Below are 16,377 nucleotides of genomic sequence, written 5' to 3' on the forward strand. Positions count from 1 at the left end.
TACAGTGGCAGTTATTCCATAGTTAATATTGCATCTTCATTTCCATTATTAACTCAGTTTTGTTTCCCCCCTGTAAAATCCAAGCTCAAACTTGATAGTTTAATTTTGGGACTGAGGCAGAATACGTATCAAATTTGAAGTAATTGGACAAGGAGTAAATAAATTAGAGATGCTTGCCAGAATTCAAAGTCTTCACTTCACTTTTTATTGTCTGTGAAGCACTATACATACCTATTACATTATAGAAATAATAATAATCTTTAATGGAATGCAATAGTCCACCATGTTTTTACTAAGCTACTTACAACAAAGGCTTCTAACATGAACTCCTGGTAATTTAACATAGACACATTTCCTTAACAATCCCATCCTGACGCACCAAAAATATTTCATACCTGTAGACCTTTAGCTGCCCAGAAAAAGTAAACTTCACATCTGGAAACTTTTCCCCTCTCCTCAAACCTCCATTTCTGGCAAAGTGGATGAGGCAGACACATAACTGAACACTCACCAGCTTCTCCCTCCCACCCCTCCCTTCACCTCCAGAGGCCCACCCCACAATTTTCACATACATTTGGGAACCCTAAACCCCTTCACACATCTGGAGACACCCCTTCCTCCCAGATCAAGCCACCAAGTATTACCCAAGATTTGACATTCACACATTTTGTTCCTTTACAAATGGCAATAGGTCACACCATTTTTTGAGGGAGGGAGAAGGTGAGAGCAAGACCCTGCAATACAGTGTTGCCTATGGGAAGATGCACTAAACTGTCTTCTGAGAGCCCATGTGTCTAATGCCAGCTCTTCTGCTAACTGCTCTGAATATTTCTAGTCACTTTCTAACCCTTATTAACCAAGGCATCATTTCCCCTACATTTGGGAATTACTGTTCACTCATTTTACAGCTATGATAACAGACAAGTGGGAAAAGGTAACATCAGACTAGATAGAGGTAGGAATATAGAACACACATTTAATATGACAGACCTCTCTCACACTTTACCACCGTACTTCTCAGATGGAAGGAGATAAATGATCTCTTTGGGTAATCCATGCTAACACAGTGCAGATCTTTGTCCCTTTCTAGTGGTTAGGCCTCATGTAGAGATTTATGAGTCTCTTACTGCCTCCATGCTAATAGGAAAGGTCATTCTACTTTAATGGCAGATGCTCATGCAACTCCCATAGAAGTGGTTGGTGCCATATATCTGAAAGTTATGGATTCAGTCTAATGGCCCATATGGGGGGAAACATATGTCAGCGTGAAGCCTGTGCAATAAATATTGAAATTATTTTATATAACAAAACATATTTATAGGTGTTTTTGGATGTTGTATCAATATTTGTTTTAGTGTAGTGAGAATTCTTCTGTTAGAAATCAGTGGGATACTTATTAAAAGGTTTGTTTGAAGAGGAGAAAGCACAGTGGGGATATTTTTGCCTGTATTTGTGTATACAGAAAGTGGAAGACCTTGCCTGCATGTGATCCTGATCAGAACTTGGATAAATAAACGTATTTCAAGAAAGCAATCTTATTGCCAACAAAGTACAAATTAGTTCTTAAGGAGAACTGAATGCTTCAGGCTGTCCCTAATGATCAATTGGCCTTTCACCTGTATGTCAGCAGTGCGAATCTAGCCCAGCCAATTGAGGAACTAACAGTTGCTCCCACCCAACAGATCCCTTTGGGGTTCCCACACAAAGCCTTCGGTGGGTCGGTTCCAGCTCCCATATCACACACGTTCCACATTTTTCACTAATTGGTAGACTCAGCCCAGAGAAGCCAAAACCTGCATGAGTCAGGCAGAAGTGAACGCGCCTTGTTGCTCCTAGATAAAGTCCCCACCCCACCCAGATCAAGGCTAGCACGTGGCGGCAGAACGTGGTGTGGGAAACCTGCCTTCTCAGTTCTCCCTGCGCTCTAGATAATAGAGAGGGCTTTATTCAGCAGGGCGGGCCCAGCACTCAAGCCACATGGCTTCTGTGCTAAACTGCAGCTAGGCCATAGGAGCGAGGAGGCGGGTGAGAATCTCTTTTGTTAGCCCCACTCCTGTTGGTGAGCGAGACGCGCTTCCAGCACCAGAGCTCCTACTCGGGTTACATGCAAAGCAGGTACACACGCACCACAGGCTCATTCACATCACCCTTGCACACAGAGCTACCCGGAACGAGGACGCTATGACGCTCCTGCTCTCCCCCCCCGCCCTCCGGGAACGACGCCCATCCCCCAGCTCCAAAGACTGCGGGCGGGCGCTAGCTGCCGCGCTAACTGCGCCCTGCTCACAGGCCGGGGAGTGTCTTGCGCTCTACCTCGCGCACAGCCCTCCCACCAGACGCGCGGGAACAAGGGGCCGCGGCGAAGACGGCTCCGCGACCTACGTTCCCTGTGTGGCCACCTCAAGCCCCGCTCCCCGTCATCCACCCCCTCTGCGTTTGCTTGTGCGCATGTGCTAGTCTCAAAAAAATTGTAACTCAACCAACCTTGCCTGCGCTATGTTCTGTGCTGGACCAGTCGCTTCCTACGCAGACAGCACGCAATTTGACGCATCGACGTCAGCACCCCACCCCAGAGGTTTTCTATTGGCCCAGAGGAGCAACCTTCTCCTCAGCCCATTGGTCAGCGCTGTTAGGCGCATGCGCCTGTCGCAATATTACCCACTTGCGGGAGCGCCTAGCAAGTTAGCATAGCTCGCCCTTTTTCTCCTCCGCCTTCCTACTCCCCCCCCTCACGCTTTCTCCTCCCTCCCAGTTCCTGGCTGTGTCAAGCGGCGGCCGCCACCACCACCAACGTGGAGAGCAGAAAGGTGCCTCCGAACGTTGGGGTGACTTCGAACGGGCTCCTCGAGCCGAGGCGCGAGCGGTGACCGTTGGACGGTACCAATTGCCTTTCGTCGAGGAGAGACGCCCCGCCGAGCGGTACCGATTGAGACAACCCCGCACCTGTTGGTTCTTTCTTTCAACCGCCTCCTCGCACCCACTCGGGGTTCCGGCGGCTCCCCCTCAGCGCGTCAGGCAGAGAAACGCCCGCTCGCCCCGCCGCAGCCGGCTCGAACCGGAGCAGCCGCCGCCATGGCCGAGACCGAGGAGAGGAGCCTAGACGATTTCTTCGCCAAGAGGGACAAGAAGAAGCGGCGGGAGAAAGGGGGCCGTGGAGCTGCTGTTGCCGCCGCATCCTCGGCCTCCTCCGCCTCCAGCGCGCCGGGGGGAGCTCGGCCGGCCGAGGGGGGCTCCGGGGCCGCCGCCAGCACCGCCTCCTCCGCCAGGGCGGCGGTTAAGGTGCGATGGGGGGGGGGGGGGGTTACGGTATTGGGGCGCGTCGCGCCCTGAGTGTGTGTGTTGGGTGGGCGTTGGGGGAAGGAGGAGGGCCCCGGCTCTCCCGGGCTACGCCAGCGCTTTGCAGGGAGCTCCCGACGCGCCCCCGGCGGCTTCCTTTGGGCGGTGGCGGCTTCCTGCCGGCAGAGGGCGGCGCTGCGGAGCTGGCCAGGCCTCCGAGCTCGGCCCCGGCTGCGTGGGGGCCCTTTCCCAGGCCCTGATCAGGCAGCGAGCCCTGTGTGGTCGCTGCCGCAGCCAGCGGGGGGCGAACCTGTGGCTGTCTGGTGTCTCTGGGCCGCCCCGCACGTGCTGGGCCCTGAGCGCTTGTCAGCTCTCGCGAGGCAGTTTCTGTTTCGGGGGACTCTGCTCGAGCTGTGGGGCTGGACACGCCGAAATCGGCCCCAGATCATAGCGATAAGGGGGTGGGAGGAGACTAATACCGTTAAACTGGGGGTGTTAGCTGCAGCAGATGCATCTAATAGAAATGGAATGGCAGGAAAATGACCAAGCCAGGCTTTTGCTGCAGGCCCATGATCCTGCTTTAATGTGCAAATGCTTCAAGCCGGTCTAATATCTTTATACTTACACTTGGAAAACACAAATTGTGTAAAAGACACCGTTTGCAACCCAGAAGCTTAATATATCTATTCATAAATAAGTACATCTATGCTGGGCAGCATTTGGCTGACCTAATGTGATTTAGTAGTTGGAAATAAGGAGGATCCATCACCATGTGACTAGCCAGCCTTCTAGAAACTCCAGCAAGTGTACCACATGGCTCCCTAGAGCTGTGGCCTGTGGACCTCTGAACCAGAAGGGACCCATTTCTATGTGCACTAAATCCTTTGTATCTCTGCCAATGAAGGCATTAAGAACAGGAGTACTTGTGGCACCTTAGAGACTAACAAATTTATTAGAGCATAAGCTTTCGTGGGCTACAACCCGCATTGATTGCTGATAGCTTTTGTGAATGTAGGGAAGCCGTGTAGTGAAAAGGATAGCATGCAAGAGAAAACACACAAATTGCTGTAATAGGTTAGATCACTGTTCCATGTAGTCCAATATCCTGGCTCTGACAGTAGGCAATTCCAGATGCTTCAGAGGAAGCTTTGATAAACCATCCTCTAGTCTAGAATAACTTCCCCACAGGGAAGTTTCTGCCATAACGCAGATTAATTAGAGGTTGAGGGTATGGGAATCTGAGACCTAAGTTACATTTCTAACTTGCCCAGGGTTAGTGATCAAGTCACTTAACATTTCAGTCCACATTCCTAAAATAGAGATAATAGTTAATTACTTTAGGCTTGTTTAAATAGAACACACAAAAATAAAATGGAAAATAAAAACTTAGGAAAATCTTTTAATTTAGAAAATACTGATCAGGCAAGTTTGCCATTAGAAGGTAATCTAAGAAATCTTAAATGCTTCAGATGGAGAGTAGCCTTCTTAATGAAGGAATAAAGTCTCTAGGCAACCCTCCCAGTAACATGAAGTCATTTGCTATTAATACTGCTACTTTAAACCAGGTCTTGGCAAACAGGTATTAGCTTAGCAGAGAGAGATGTAAATGATAAGGGAAGGGTCCCAGGATAATGCTCTGATAAGAAGCTAAGCCCTATGCCTCTTCAGCTGTTGGGGGGGGGGAAACAAGGGTGCTGTTACAGACCCTGCATATGAGGTGTTAATCTTTCATATCAGTCTCAAGGAGTTTGAAGTCATCCGCCTTCCCAAAAAACACTGGGAAGGATGAGACTTGTTCTCTGTTTCAGCCTTTTGGATGCTGTGGAGGTGGGGTGGGGTCTCTTTCTCTCCCTCTCTTGTCCTACTCTTTAATGGTGGCAGAGCTTACTAGTACTGCTGCTTGTAATTTTTTCAAGGAGCAGGGTAAAACTAACTTGAGTTTCACTACCGTTCATGGGGTTCTGAACGGAAGCTATAAAAGTAACCAGAATCTTAAATTTAACTCTTCAGCTTGGCAAAATTATGGTCAACAGCAGAGGCAGTGCAAGTGTTTGTAGTCAGGAGGGACAACATGGCATGACTTGCCAGTGTGAAACACATATAAGGTAATTTTTGTAACCATAGGGAAAAACTAACTTATTTTAAAAAAATTCATCCTATTTGCACCCTGTATGTATTTTACCAAGCCATGCCTTATACAGCATTTAAAATGCAAAAGAACCTTAAGTCATATTCTGGATCTAGTTAAAAGTTAATCATCAATCACAACACTTTATGTTGAAATTGGCGTCTTAATGGGTAATTTGATTTGTATGATCTCACTTTTAATTGAGAATCTCCAAATATATTAAAAAACACATCCATCATGAACAGCATGAAAGTAGATAAATGTACTAATGCTGTATCTCTTGTCCTGAATCCCAACAGACTATTTTAATATGTGTAACTACTAAGTTCAGGTGACAAAGTAGATGAATAGGAAATTTAAAAAATGAGTTGCCTTTCCATACCTTTTTGGCACACTGGTGCTGTAGTTTCTGTACTACTTGCACTTTCAGTTCTCTCATGGTGTGGAAGTGGTAACAAGCTTGTAAAAAAATTATTTTTGTACAGGAAGAGGATGAATGGAAGGAATTCGAGCAAAAAGAAGAGATTGACTACAGTGGGCTCAGAGTTCATTCCATGCAAATAAGGTACCACTTCTCTCCCCCCCCCCCCCCCCCATCTATTACTAAAAATAGATTTGCTTCTAGATCTAGTTCTGCAGAATCTGGTTTAACAAAAGGTTTGTAATACATTGTAGCCAACAATTCTATGCAGGCAAAAGTGAATTTGGATTTTGAATCTCTCTATCTATATATCTATATCTATATATATTATTTTAAAAAATTTCATCCTAGTTTGCACCCTATATGGAAATCCAGTTTCAGTAAGGAGACCCTGAGATCACTTTGTCTCATGTACTAAGGCAATTTTGAGTTCTCATATTCAAGGTGGTGTATCTGTAACCCAGTCCACTCTTCAGCCTTATTTCCTAGATTTCTCTTGTTGGGGTTTCCAGCTCCACACAAAGCTTTGCTTTTTGGCACAACAGTAGTACTAAAGGGATTGTGGCGCCAGAATATTGATCGTCTTAGGTTCAGACCTTAGAGAAGAAAGACTTCTTCACATTCTCCTACATAGACCATACCTTAGAGCTTTCTTGGAGGGAAAAATCAGTACAGGACAGTCAGACCATCCAGTTTCTTCAGTCACTTCAGCCCCACCACAGAAGTAACTGAATCCATTCACCCCACAATCCACTCACATTCTTGGTGTGATAAGAGTCCTCGGCCTAAACATTGTCGCCCTGAAGAGAGAAAATAATACAACCACTGGCTTGTTGGGTATTGTCCAATAAGGACTCTTCAAGCCACTTTCTTCTGAGGCTATGGGGCATGCTAGTGTCCTCTGTCAGGGACTCCCATGATTTAATTGCAAAAACTTCTCATTTTTGTGTCCACTCTTGTCTATTATCCAGCAGATCCCTCCTGTGATCATCTGTTAACTGACTCCAGACCAGGCTACTTGGGTAAATCCTGGCCTAGGATACCAGCCTAGTTTGAGGGAATAGGGGAAGGGTGAGGGTGGTATGACCACAGTTGTACAGAGCACATAGTATAATCATTTGTTGACCATAAATGACATTAACTGGATGACTTGATTTTTCAGCTGAATACCCTAAAAACTCAACACACTTATTCTGAACAACACTATGGCCATGACTTGTGTGAACAGTCAAGTGGGCACTATCAGACCTTTTCTTAAAGGAAGCCAACTCCTGGTCTGTGATCCTGTCCACAAGATCTCCACACTATCACAATGGAACACAGTAGATCAGAGGTCCCCAACACGGTGCCCGTGGGCGCCATGGCGCCCGCCGGGGCATCCATGTGCGCTAGCCTACTGGCCGCCGGAAAAGCAGATGCTGAAATGACGCCGAGCAGCGGCAATGTCAAGAAGTGCTACCGCCGAAATGCTGCCGAATTTCGGCGGCATTTCAGCAGCGATGCCTCTTGACGTTGCTGCTTCACGGCGGCATTTCGGCAGCTGCTTATCCGGTGGCCACGGTCCTCAGCGGCTAGTCGTCCGGCGCCCGCCCCACAGAAAAAGTTGGGGACCACTGCAGTAGATTATCCATGGATCTCTCTGAAGAGAGCAGTGGTTCTTAACCTGTGGCCCAATTAGCACACAGCTGTGGCCCATGTGACATCCTCGGGGTGGGTGGGTGTGTGTGTGTGTGTGTGTGTATACACACACACACACACACACACACACACACACACACACACACACACACACACTATATATGCAACCTGACTTCCATCTACCCAACAAGTTTGATGCTCCAGTAATCTGTGGCCTTTGGTCTTGAAAACCGAGATACTTGTTTTTTCCATAGAGGCCTAATCTTGCAAGTGTCTAGAGATACTTGGATGTCCAATTTGACACTTTAAAACTCACTTTTCCAGAGGGCAGGTGCTTGGAACTTTACGAAAATTAGGACCCCTTTAAAATGCCTAAATCTTGCATCAAAACTACTAATTGCTTCTTTTTGCCTAATCTAAGTCTGATCTAATTGCCATTACAAAAGGCTCATTCCTTCTTGGTCATAATGGTAGTTCCATGTTAACCCAAGCAGTTTTTTGCCCTCAGAGCTGCTAGTCCTGTTGTTGTGTGCCCTTTAATATTTCTTCACCAACCTGACCTTCCACATACCCACAAATATCACTTAGTTGTTCAGAGACTAAAGGGAAGTAACCAGTAAGGACTAGTTTAATGACCATCTCATTTCTTTTTCTGGAAAGATTTTGTTAATCAAGATTTCATCAGAACTTGACTTGCATCTTCCAGATGTGCTTCTTTCAATGGAAAGTCTCTGTAGAATGGTTTTTTCTTACCTTCAAGGAAAGAAAGCACTTCCAGAGTGCCTGTCTTGGATGCTGGAAGTGCCCCACATAATACGGTGGGATTCCTGAATATGCTCCCACAAATTCTGTGTAAAATAGTTCTTCAGTTCTTTAAAACCTGTTCATAAAGTACAATCCCTGTATTGAAAGCTTCTCTTTCAATTCCTAGATTTCAGTTTTTTTCCAGCTTAGTTTTTGTTTCCTATCAAGATCACTACTCACTGCCTTTACTTCAGCAAAAAGTCTTTGGTCCTGACATATAAGGTATTGTGAAACCACCCAGAGCTGTGTATGGGTGTCTTGAAGCTTTACAATTCCATGAAGTCCGTGGCTATTTTGTAAGCATAGAAGACTCAAGTTTTATGAAGAGATTTTAATCAGTGTACATAGTTGCCATCTTGAGGCTCTACTGCTGTAAATACATCCCACTGTCAAAGTCCTACTCCTGAGGGAATTCTGCACTAAAAAATTACATGTTCTGTGCACAATATTTTAAAATTCTGCATATTTTTTATCAAAATATCACAGTATAATCACACCATTTTCAATTATTTGCTGGCAAGTATTTTTAAATAAATTACCAAAATAATTGAAATGATCCGATTACATTTCTGTGTTGTTTTGACAATTAAAATATGCAGAACTTTGCAGAATTTTAAATTTTTTAAAATTTTTTTGGTGCAGAATTCTCTCAGAGAACCAGGGTTATGTGTGGTGCAGTCTGGGTGCAGGCAGCTTGGTGGAGGGTCTGGGTGCAGGGGGGAAACTGGATGCACAGGGGCTCAGTGCGGGGTTCTGGGTGCAGGGGGGGATGAGATTCTGCAGATTCTGCAGGGGAGTCCAGCTGAAGGTGGTTAGGGCTCAGTGGGGGGAAGTGGATGGGGAGTGGGACTCGATAGAGTGGGGGTTAGAGTGCAGCTGGTTGGGGCTCAGTGGGGTAGGGGTTTGGGTGGGGGGAGGCTCCTGATGCAGGAAATGAGGCTTGGCAGGGTGAGGGCTTGGGGGGTTCTGGGTGCTGGGGGGCTCTGATACGATGGGGGGGGGGGGTTCCAGGTGGGGAGGGGGTCACTGTACAGGGAGCTGCTCTACCTGTCTGCCCAATCCCTGTGCATCCGGATCTCTCTATCTCTTCTCTTCTCCTCTCCCCCCCCCTCCCCCCCCCCACGCTGAGCCTCGACCTCTGCACCTGAAACCCAGAGCCACCGCACAGAGCTTCCTGCTGCCAGGGGAAGTTTCTGGGGCTTGATCTGACCTAGCCCTGGCTGCTCCATGCAGGGAAGGGGGACTCCGTCTCTTCTCCTCCCCTTCTCTCTCTCTCTTCTTCTTTCTCTCCCTCCCCCCCCCCCCCCCCCCAAGAACTAATGTCCCGGGGCATCCCCAGATGACCCCCGCCCCCGGGTGACCAGATGTCCCAATTTTAAAGGAACAGTCCTGATATTTGGGGCTTTTTTTATATGGGCTCCTATTTTCCCCCCCCCCCCCCCCCCCCCCTTTCTCCCCTGTTTTCTCCTCTTCTCCATCCCCCCCCCCCCCCCCCCCCAACAGATAGGTCTGAGCTGGGAGGGGTGAAGTGAGTGAGCACTTGTGCAGCTTCTCTTTGCTTCTCCAGAGACACCATTTTCTGCAAGGAAGCAAAGGGAATCTGTGGGAGGGGGGATGGTTTTCTGCCACGCTGCAGGGGCACAGAATTTCCACAGGAGTAAAGTCCAGATAACTTGCTCTTTTAAATCAATCTGTAAATCGTTTTGCTAAACTAAGTGTATCAACATCTGAAATGCTTAGCTAGTGTGGCTGTTTGCTTATTTTATACCTCTTTATAAATTTACTCATTAGTTTGGATTTTCACTGACCAAAAATGAATGCTGTGAAAAATTAGTATAATGCTGATATAAAGTAAGAAAAATGACTTCACTGTTCCTTAAGTAATAGCCAAGATAAAATTTAAAATCTCCAACCAGGTTTGGCTCACAAGCATAAGGAAGGAAGTCTCATGGATTCTGCTGGCAGGAAATACAATTCTGTGACAAGTGGTATTTTAGAACGTAAGCTTTCATTTGCTGTTTCTAGCCTTATGGTTGCAGGGAATCTTAAACACTAACAGAAGATTAGGGCTTCTTGAATCTTCAGGCAGTCTGACAGTAATTCTGAAGTATAAATTGCTCCAGTCGCTACAGTGAAACTAATTCAAACCTCAAGATGGCAGTTAAATGTTGACAGCTTACTATCTGAGAAAAATCCAGCTAGAATGGTGTTCGCAATCATGGACTCCCTTCTGCTCCTTTCTCAGGTGTCCGATATCTCAACACCACCTCAAATAACTGCCAAACTCCAGCTTTTCCCTAGAAAAAATTTCAGTGCCTAATTATCTTAGTACAAAAACTTTGAGCAAGATGAAATCTTAGGGACAGCATAAAACTGACCAGCTAGTACAGTATGTATATTCTGTGTCTTGAGATCTGTATTCACATTCATTTAGATAATGAAATTTCATGAGTTAAAAGTGAAACTACTGCAGAAGTTGACACTGCCTATCCCAGGGCTTGATGGCTAAGTTGTTTTGCAGTTGTAGTCTAGCCACTCCAATAATGAGAAGATGGCATTGATATAAGGAAGGAACTGAAGTCTTTTTTTCACACACTGTCTAATCTTTTTGGCAAGTGTTTAAGTCTTTTGGTTACAACATGCTAACTACTATTCCACTAGTGAAAAAGAAGATGATGAAGGTGAAAAGAGAGAAGAACCAGGTGACAACTGGGAGGAGGCTGGTGGTGGTGTAGAGAGAGCATCTGGTCCTTGGAACAAGACAGCTCCTGTGCAAGCACCTGTTGCTGAAACTATTGGTAAGTTTTTCTTGTCTTTTTTACTGGCCTGTAAAGGCATACCAACTTTAAATCCAACTCTTAAGAAGTTGAGATAAAAGTGTCTGGTATTACTCCTGCTCCTAGAGCTCCCTGTCAATGTTTGTAGTACTAAACTCTCCTAATTACCTCTGCATGGGTCTTTTTACTCAATAGCAAACCTGTAAAACTGACTCTGCCTACCCCTGGTCTACTCAGTTTCATTTTTCTCTGCAATCTATGGCATGCGTGCCAAAGGCAGCACTCAAGCTGATTTTCAGTGGCACTTACACTGCCTGGGTCCTGGCCACCGGTCGGGAGGGCGCTGCATTTTAATTTAATTTTTAAATGAAGCTTCTTAAACATTTTAAACACCTAATTTACTTTGCATACATTTTAGTTATATATTATAGACTTATTGAAAGAGACCTTCTAAAAACGTTAAAATGTATTACTGGCACGCACAACCTTAAATCAGAGTGAATAAATGAAGACTCGGCACACCACTTCTGAAAGGTTGCCGACCCCTGGAGTAGACTGTGCTGCCAAAGGTATAAAATTAAAAAAAAAGTTTTCTAATTTAAGGTATGGTAATCTTGAGTGTTGTGATAGGAGTTAATCTTTTAGACAGAAACCTTTACATTAATAGAGTCTCCAAAAACTGAAGTGTAGATCATTTTTAAACTTGTATCTTACTATACACCTTCATAAATATAGCTAATCTAACTTCCCAATGGAATATAGACTAAATTAAATACCTTTCAGGAGTGGTATGGGAGAAAATAACATCCAATTGGTATAGTTTGCAAACTTAAGCTTAGTTTCCTCATTTGATCTGTTTTTTTCCCCCCCTCCCCATACCTGAAATACTGCCATGATAATTCATAATCACATAGTAAATGAGCAGAAATATTTGTAGTCATTATCTGACATTTAATGTAATGATTCTCAAACAAGATTCAATAACTAGTACATCTGTATAAACATCTACAGTCCTTCACTCTTCCCGATTATATCATGGTGAAAGGATTGTCGTCTGATGTTTTGGTTGGGGGGGAGCCTTTAAATGTAGTCTCTGTCCAAAATGACTTAGTCTGCTACCTCCACTAACAAATCTATCATAAATAGTCTCTTGCTTTCTCAGCACACTTCTCACTTGAGGTATGGGGAGGAAGATTTGAGTTGCCATTGGCACTGCCTTGCCTCAACTTTTGACAGCTTCTTGCTTTTTTGCACAAGCAGAATCCTAAATGTAGTGCTAGAAATGTGACAACTATGAAGGGATGCAGAAGGAAACTATTGCTTCTTTCTGAGCCAACTTCCCTTTTCATCCTTCCATGTGTAAATTACAACAGTGGTTACAATTCATAATCCAAGCTCAGTTTGGACAAGCAACCTACTGGAGTATGTGACAGTTGGCCAACTATGCACGGCAGAACCAATGCTCATTATAAAGGACTCCGTCTAAGTTTAGAAATTCTGTAAATTAAAACCTATAGTGCTCTTTGTTGGCATGTACCCAGGTGTTTAAGCAGACTTCAGATGGAGGCATGGAAAGAGAAGCGGATGACTAGAGGACAAACTCCTGTTTGACTCAGTCAGATCTTTTGCAGCACTTCCATCAGAAGTTTTAAGCCAAAACCATATAGCTGTCTCAATGTGGAGAGCAACCAGTTCCCTTGAGCCTTTAAGTATACCTTGAATAGATTAAGAAGGCTTTACCAGAGGACACAAGATAGTCACCACTGAGTGTAACCAGCAGAGTTGCTGTGGATTTAAGGGTAGTAGGGGTACCTAACTCAAGCTCAGTTTTATTAACTTAAATGTGTAACTCAACCCTTAATTGGATATCCCTACTTCATTGATGCTGTTTCTCCTAGGGCCCTGATAACCTGCAGAACAGCTGAAAGGTCGTAAACTGACTGCATCTAAAAACTCTTAAACAAATACAAATACATTACTAAATGGCATCTTAAATACAAAAAGCTAAATTATGCTTTTATTTTATGACTGATCTAATAATAAACCCTGCTTTTGGTTATCAGGAAAATTTAAAACTCTTAAGATTCTTACAGTGGGATGTAAGAGCTCTTGGAATTGGAAAAATCTAGTTAAACTTAATGAGGGTGGGGCACTTGATCTAGCAATGTCATGCAAGTGTATTCTTCCCTCCTTTACAAGTTTACAATAGATTACATTTCATTATTTGTTAGCAAATACTTCAGTCTGCTTTGAGGCCATAGGCAGTTTCTTTGAACTAAATTTGGAAAATATGGGGAATACAACAACTTAAAATTTAGTTAGTAATCACAAATGTTAGCAATTACTCAAGTTCTGTTCAGTGGCTTTTACCACCTGTGACTACGTGGTGCTGTTGTAAAACTGCACTGTAATTTAAAAAGGTCTAGTAATTAGTTGGATAATCTTGAACACTGTCACTAATGAACCGAAACTAAGATCTTAGGTATTAGTTCAACTCTTAGGTTAGAACATCTGACCATTGGAAGCAGATAACAAAATAGGGCCCAAAGCCAGAGTTTAAAAATAAGGCTATACACTTTTTTTATTTGTCTAAAACTCTGCTAATACATTCTTAGTTACAGAAATCCCTGAACCAGTGCAATCCAGTGGTGTATACCGACCGCCTGGTGCTAGGGAGACCAGGACACGGAAAGCACCACAAGGACCACCAGAGATCTATAGTGATACACAGTTTCCATCATTGCAATCCACTGCCAAGCATGCAGATAGCCGAAAGTAAGTATATTTAATCAGTTCCTCTAAGATGCCTATTTAAAATGCTTTCCCATCAGAGTCCTAACTCCTTATTTGGTGTCAGATCTTGATCTTTCCACAGAGGTCAATAAATAGCAGAAATGATTATTTGATGGGGTTGGGGTCTAAATTTTATCATTCCCCTGACTTTATGGAGACCCCCACCCCTCCCCAATGCATCTCAAAGGTCTGAGGAGTGGGACTTCTCTTAATGAGGAGAGGGCCAGACTAGGTGATTACCACTCTCCTTGGCCATCTAATCCCTACATTCAGGGATTTCCTTAAATAAAACGCTGCTGATCTTGACAGTATCGAGTTCCTTTCCATGTTAACCAGTGCTCTGTGGCAGCTGTCAGCAGGGAAGTAATAGCAACATGCTGCTTGAGCAGAGCTGTGTTATCATGGGCAACTTCAAAAGGTGTTGTGTGGAGCAAAGGGAGGAATATTGTAGACAGTGTTTCTGCAGTTATTACATTAACTGTGAGTTTGGAGGGCCCCGAGTGACTTTAAGGAGACTCCAGAGTGACATTGCCTGAGTTTCCTATCCCTCCCATAGACTCCTTCCCTGCTGAAGGGTTAAATAGACCTCTAACTCATCTGCTCTTATCACTTCTTGATGTGGCATTGATTGGTACAGCACAGTAGCATAAGCTTTCTTTCTGGTCTAGTTTGATGTCTGCCAATTGAACAAGCAGTGTTATCAAAGATGTCTTGGCTTTTCTAGGACATGAGCAGTGTTACTCTTAAAGACCAGCATGAGAAATTTTGAATTAAACTTGAGTAACATACGAACTGCAACACAACTCTTTCCATATCTTCTACATGACTGTTGGTTATGTTTCATGTTGCAATGTTCAGACCTCACTGGGAGGGGAATGGGCCTCTATTTTCTATCACCTTTGAGAGAAATGCTATAGCATGATTTGAAAGTGTTAACCATATGTATTGCATTATACAGTATACCATATTGGAATGGATTTATGGAAATGAAGCCAACAATGTAATCTGAACAAATCGCACAGAAAGGGCAAGAGGTCTACTCTAGAAATAGTCTATGCAACCTTCTGTTCTCTTGGGGAATGCATGGATATCCTGTGGAATCCAACCCACTCACTTTACTCTGCATTTGTAGTGTAACTTTCTAATTTTGGTGGTTTTGGGGTGGAAATTGGCTAGGAATTTCACAATTCAGAAGCTAGTGAATAAGACAATTACTGACTACATTTATTTTCCCTTAGGGATAAAGAAATGGAGAAGAGCTTTGAAGTAGTAAGACACAAAAATAGAGGTAGGGATGAGGTCTCAAAAAACCAGGCACTTAAACTTCAGCTAGACAACCAATATGCTGTGCTTGGGGATCAGTAGAGCTGCATACACATTACAATTAAGGAATGCTTTTTTGGTAACCCTCCTACTAAGGTAACTAAACTACAGCTAACGACTATGATGAACATGCCATCTTATTTCTGCTGGATCTGCTGCGGCAAGTGCAGACTACTTTGACATAAGTGATTGCTCTCGCACTATGGAAGCATAATGTGTTACAACTTTCTTCTCCATTGGATTTGGGGGAAATTAATGTAAATGGTTGAACAAGATTCATCAGTGTTCTTTAATTACTCTGAAAAAGTATCTACAGTCAGTGGTCATTTCAAAATCTTTTTATGTTCAGATACTGAGCCTTCGTAAGGGTTGACTACCTCAGACTTGCTGCACTCATTGTGGACACCATGTGGATCACAACTTCTGGAAAAGAAGGTTACAACTGTTTTAGTGGCCATCTGAAACTTGAAACCAGCTTCTCTACTGGGTTCCTGTCAGAAATCCTGCAGAAGTCAGCCATTTGGTTCTGATTTGCTATAAATAACAAAGATTTAAGTGACCTTAATGAGAAACCTGTCTGGTGTCCCATCCTGAGGAATCCTTTCATGTGTAGCCATAGCCTACTAGAGACTTTCTGGAGCATACCACTTTCAAAAACTATCAAAGTATAGTACCGAGCTGTAGTTTGTTTACCTTTTTAGATAGAGCTGTACTGAGGTAACCGCAAAACAAAACTCATTCCAATACAAAATTGGAGGGTGTATGGGGTGGGGATTGATTGGGCTATTTGCATTAGCCATTTTCACAGTTGTGTTCAAGCGTTTTCTTTGTTCTACAAAAAATGCCTTCCCCGTTTCTGGTATAAAATTGCAGTGTACTCGAGTAAAAATGTGAAATATGTTAATAGTGATAAGTTTATCTTGGTTTTCATAATTGGGTCGCTTCTCTGTCTCTGAAGGACTAGGACTTCAGTAGGCTTTGATTTGGTACACAGCAGAAGCCTGTGCTCCCACTCTAGTCTTCAGAACATAATTTCAAAAAATACATGCAGTATACAGGGCAGTAATAATATTAACCTCAAGATAAGTTTTCCTGTTGTAGCAAAAGTAACAGCTGTCTCCAACCAATCCTATCTTATATGGATAAGCTGGTATAAGACTCTGAAGGAAGGATAACATCAAACCTAGTGAGATTTCATTTTGTTATGGCTGCTTCAG

General features: G+C 44.0%; 1 protein-coding gene across 1 annotated transcript; it reads left to right on the forward strand.

Moving 5' to 3' along the window:
- The first annotated feature begins 3,050 nt into the window (after window positions 1–3,050).
- Window positions 3,051–16,027, forward strand: LOC113404965 (protein CDV3 homolog). Its single transcript, XM_026663871.2, has 5 exons — window positions 3,051–3,279; window positions 5,890–5,969; window positions 10,929–11,065; window positions 13,660–13,819; window positions 15,076–16,027. The coding sequence occupies exons 1-5, from the start codon at window positions 3,073–3,075 to the stop codon at window positions 15,200–15,202; spliced, it is 711 nt and encodes a 236-aa protein (XP_026519656.1). The 5' UTR covers window positions 3,051–3,072; the 3' UTR covers window positions 15,203–16,027.
- Window positions 16,028–16,377: the final 350 nt, after the last annotated feature.

The sequence above is a fragment of the Terrapene carolina genome, unplaced genomic scaffold (genome assembly GCF_002925995.2).
Source record: "Terrapene carolina triunguis isolate 2854851 unplaced genomic scaffold, T_m_triunguis-2.0 Scaffold34021, whole genome shotgun sequence".
NCBI lineage: Eukaryota > Metazoa > Chordata > Testudines > Emydidae > Terrapene > Terrapene triunguis.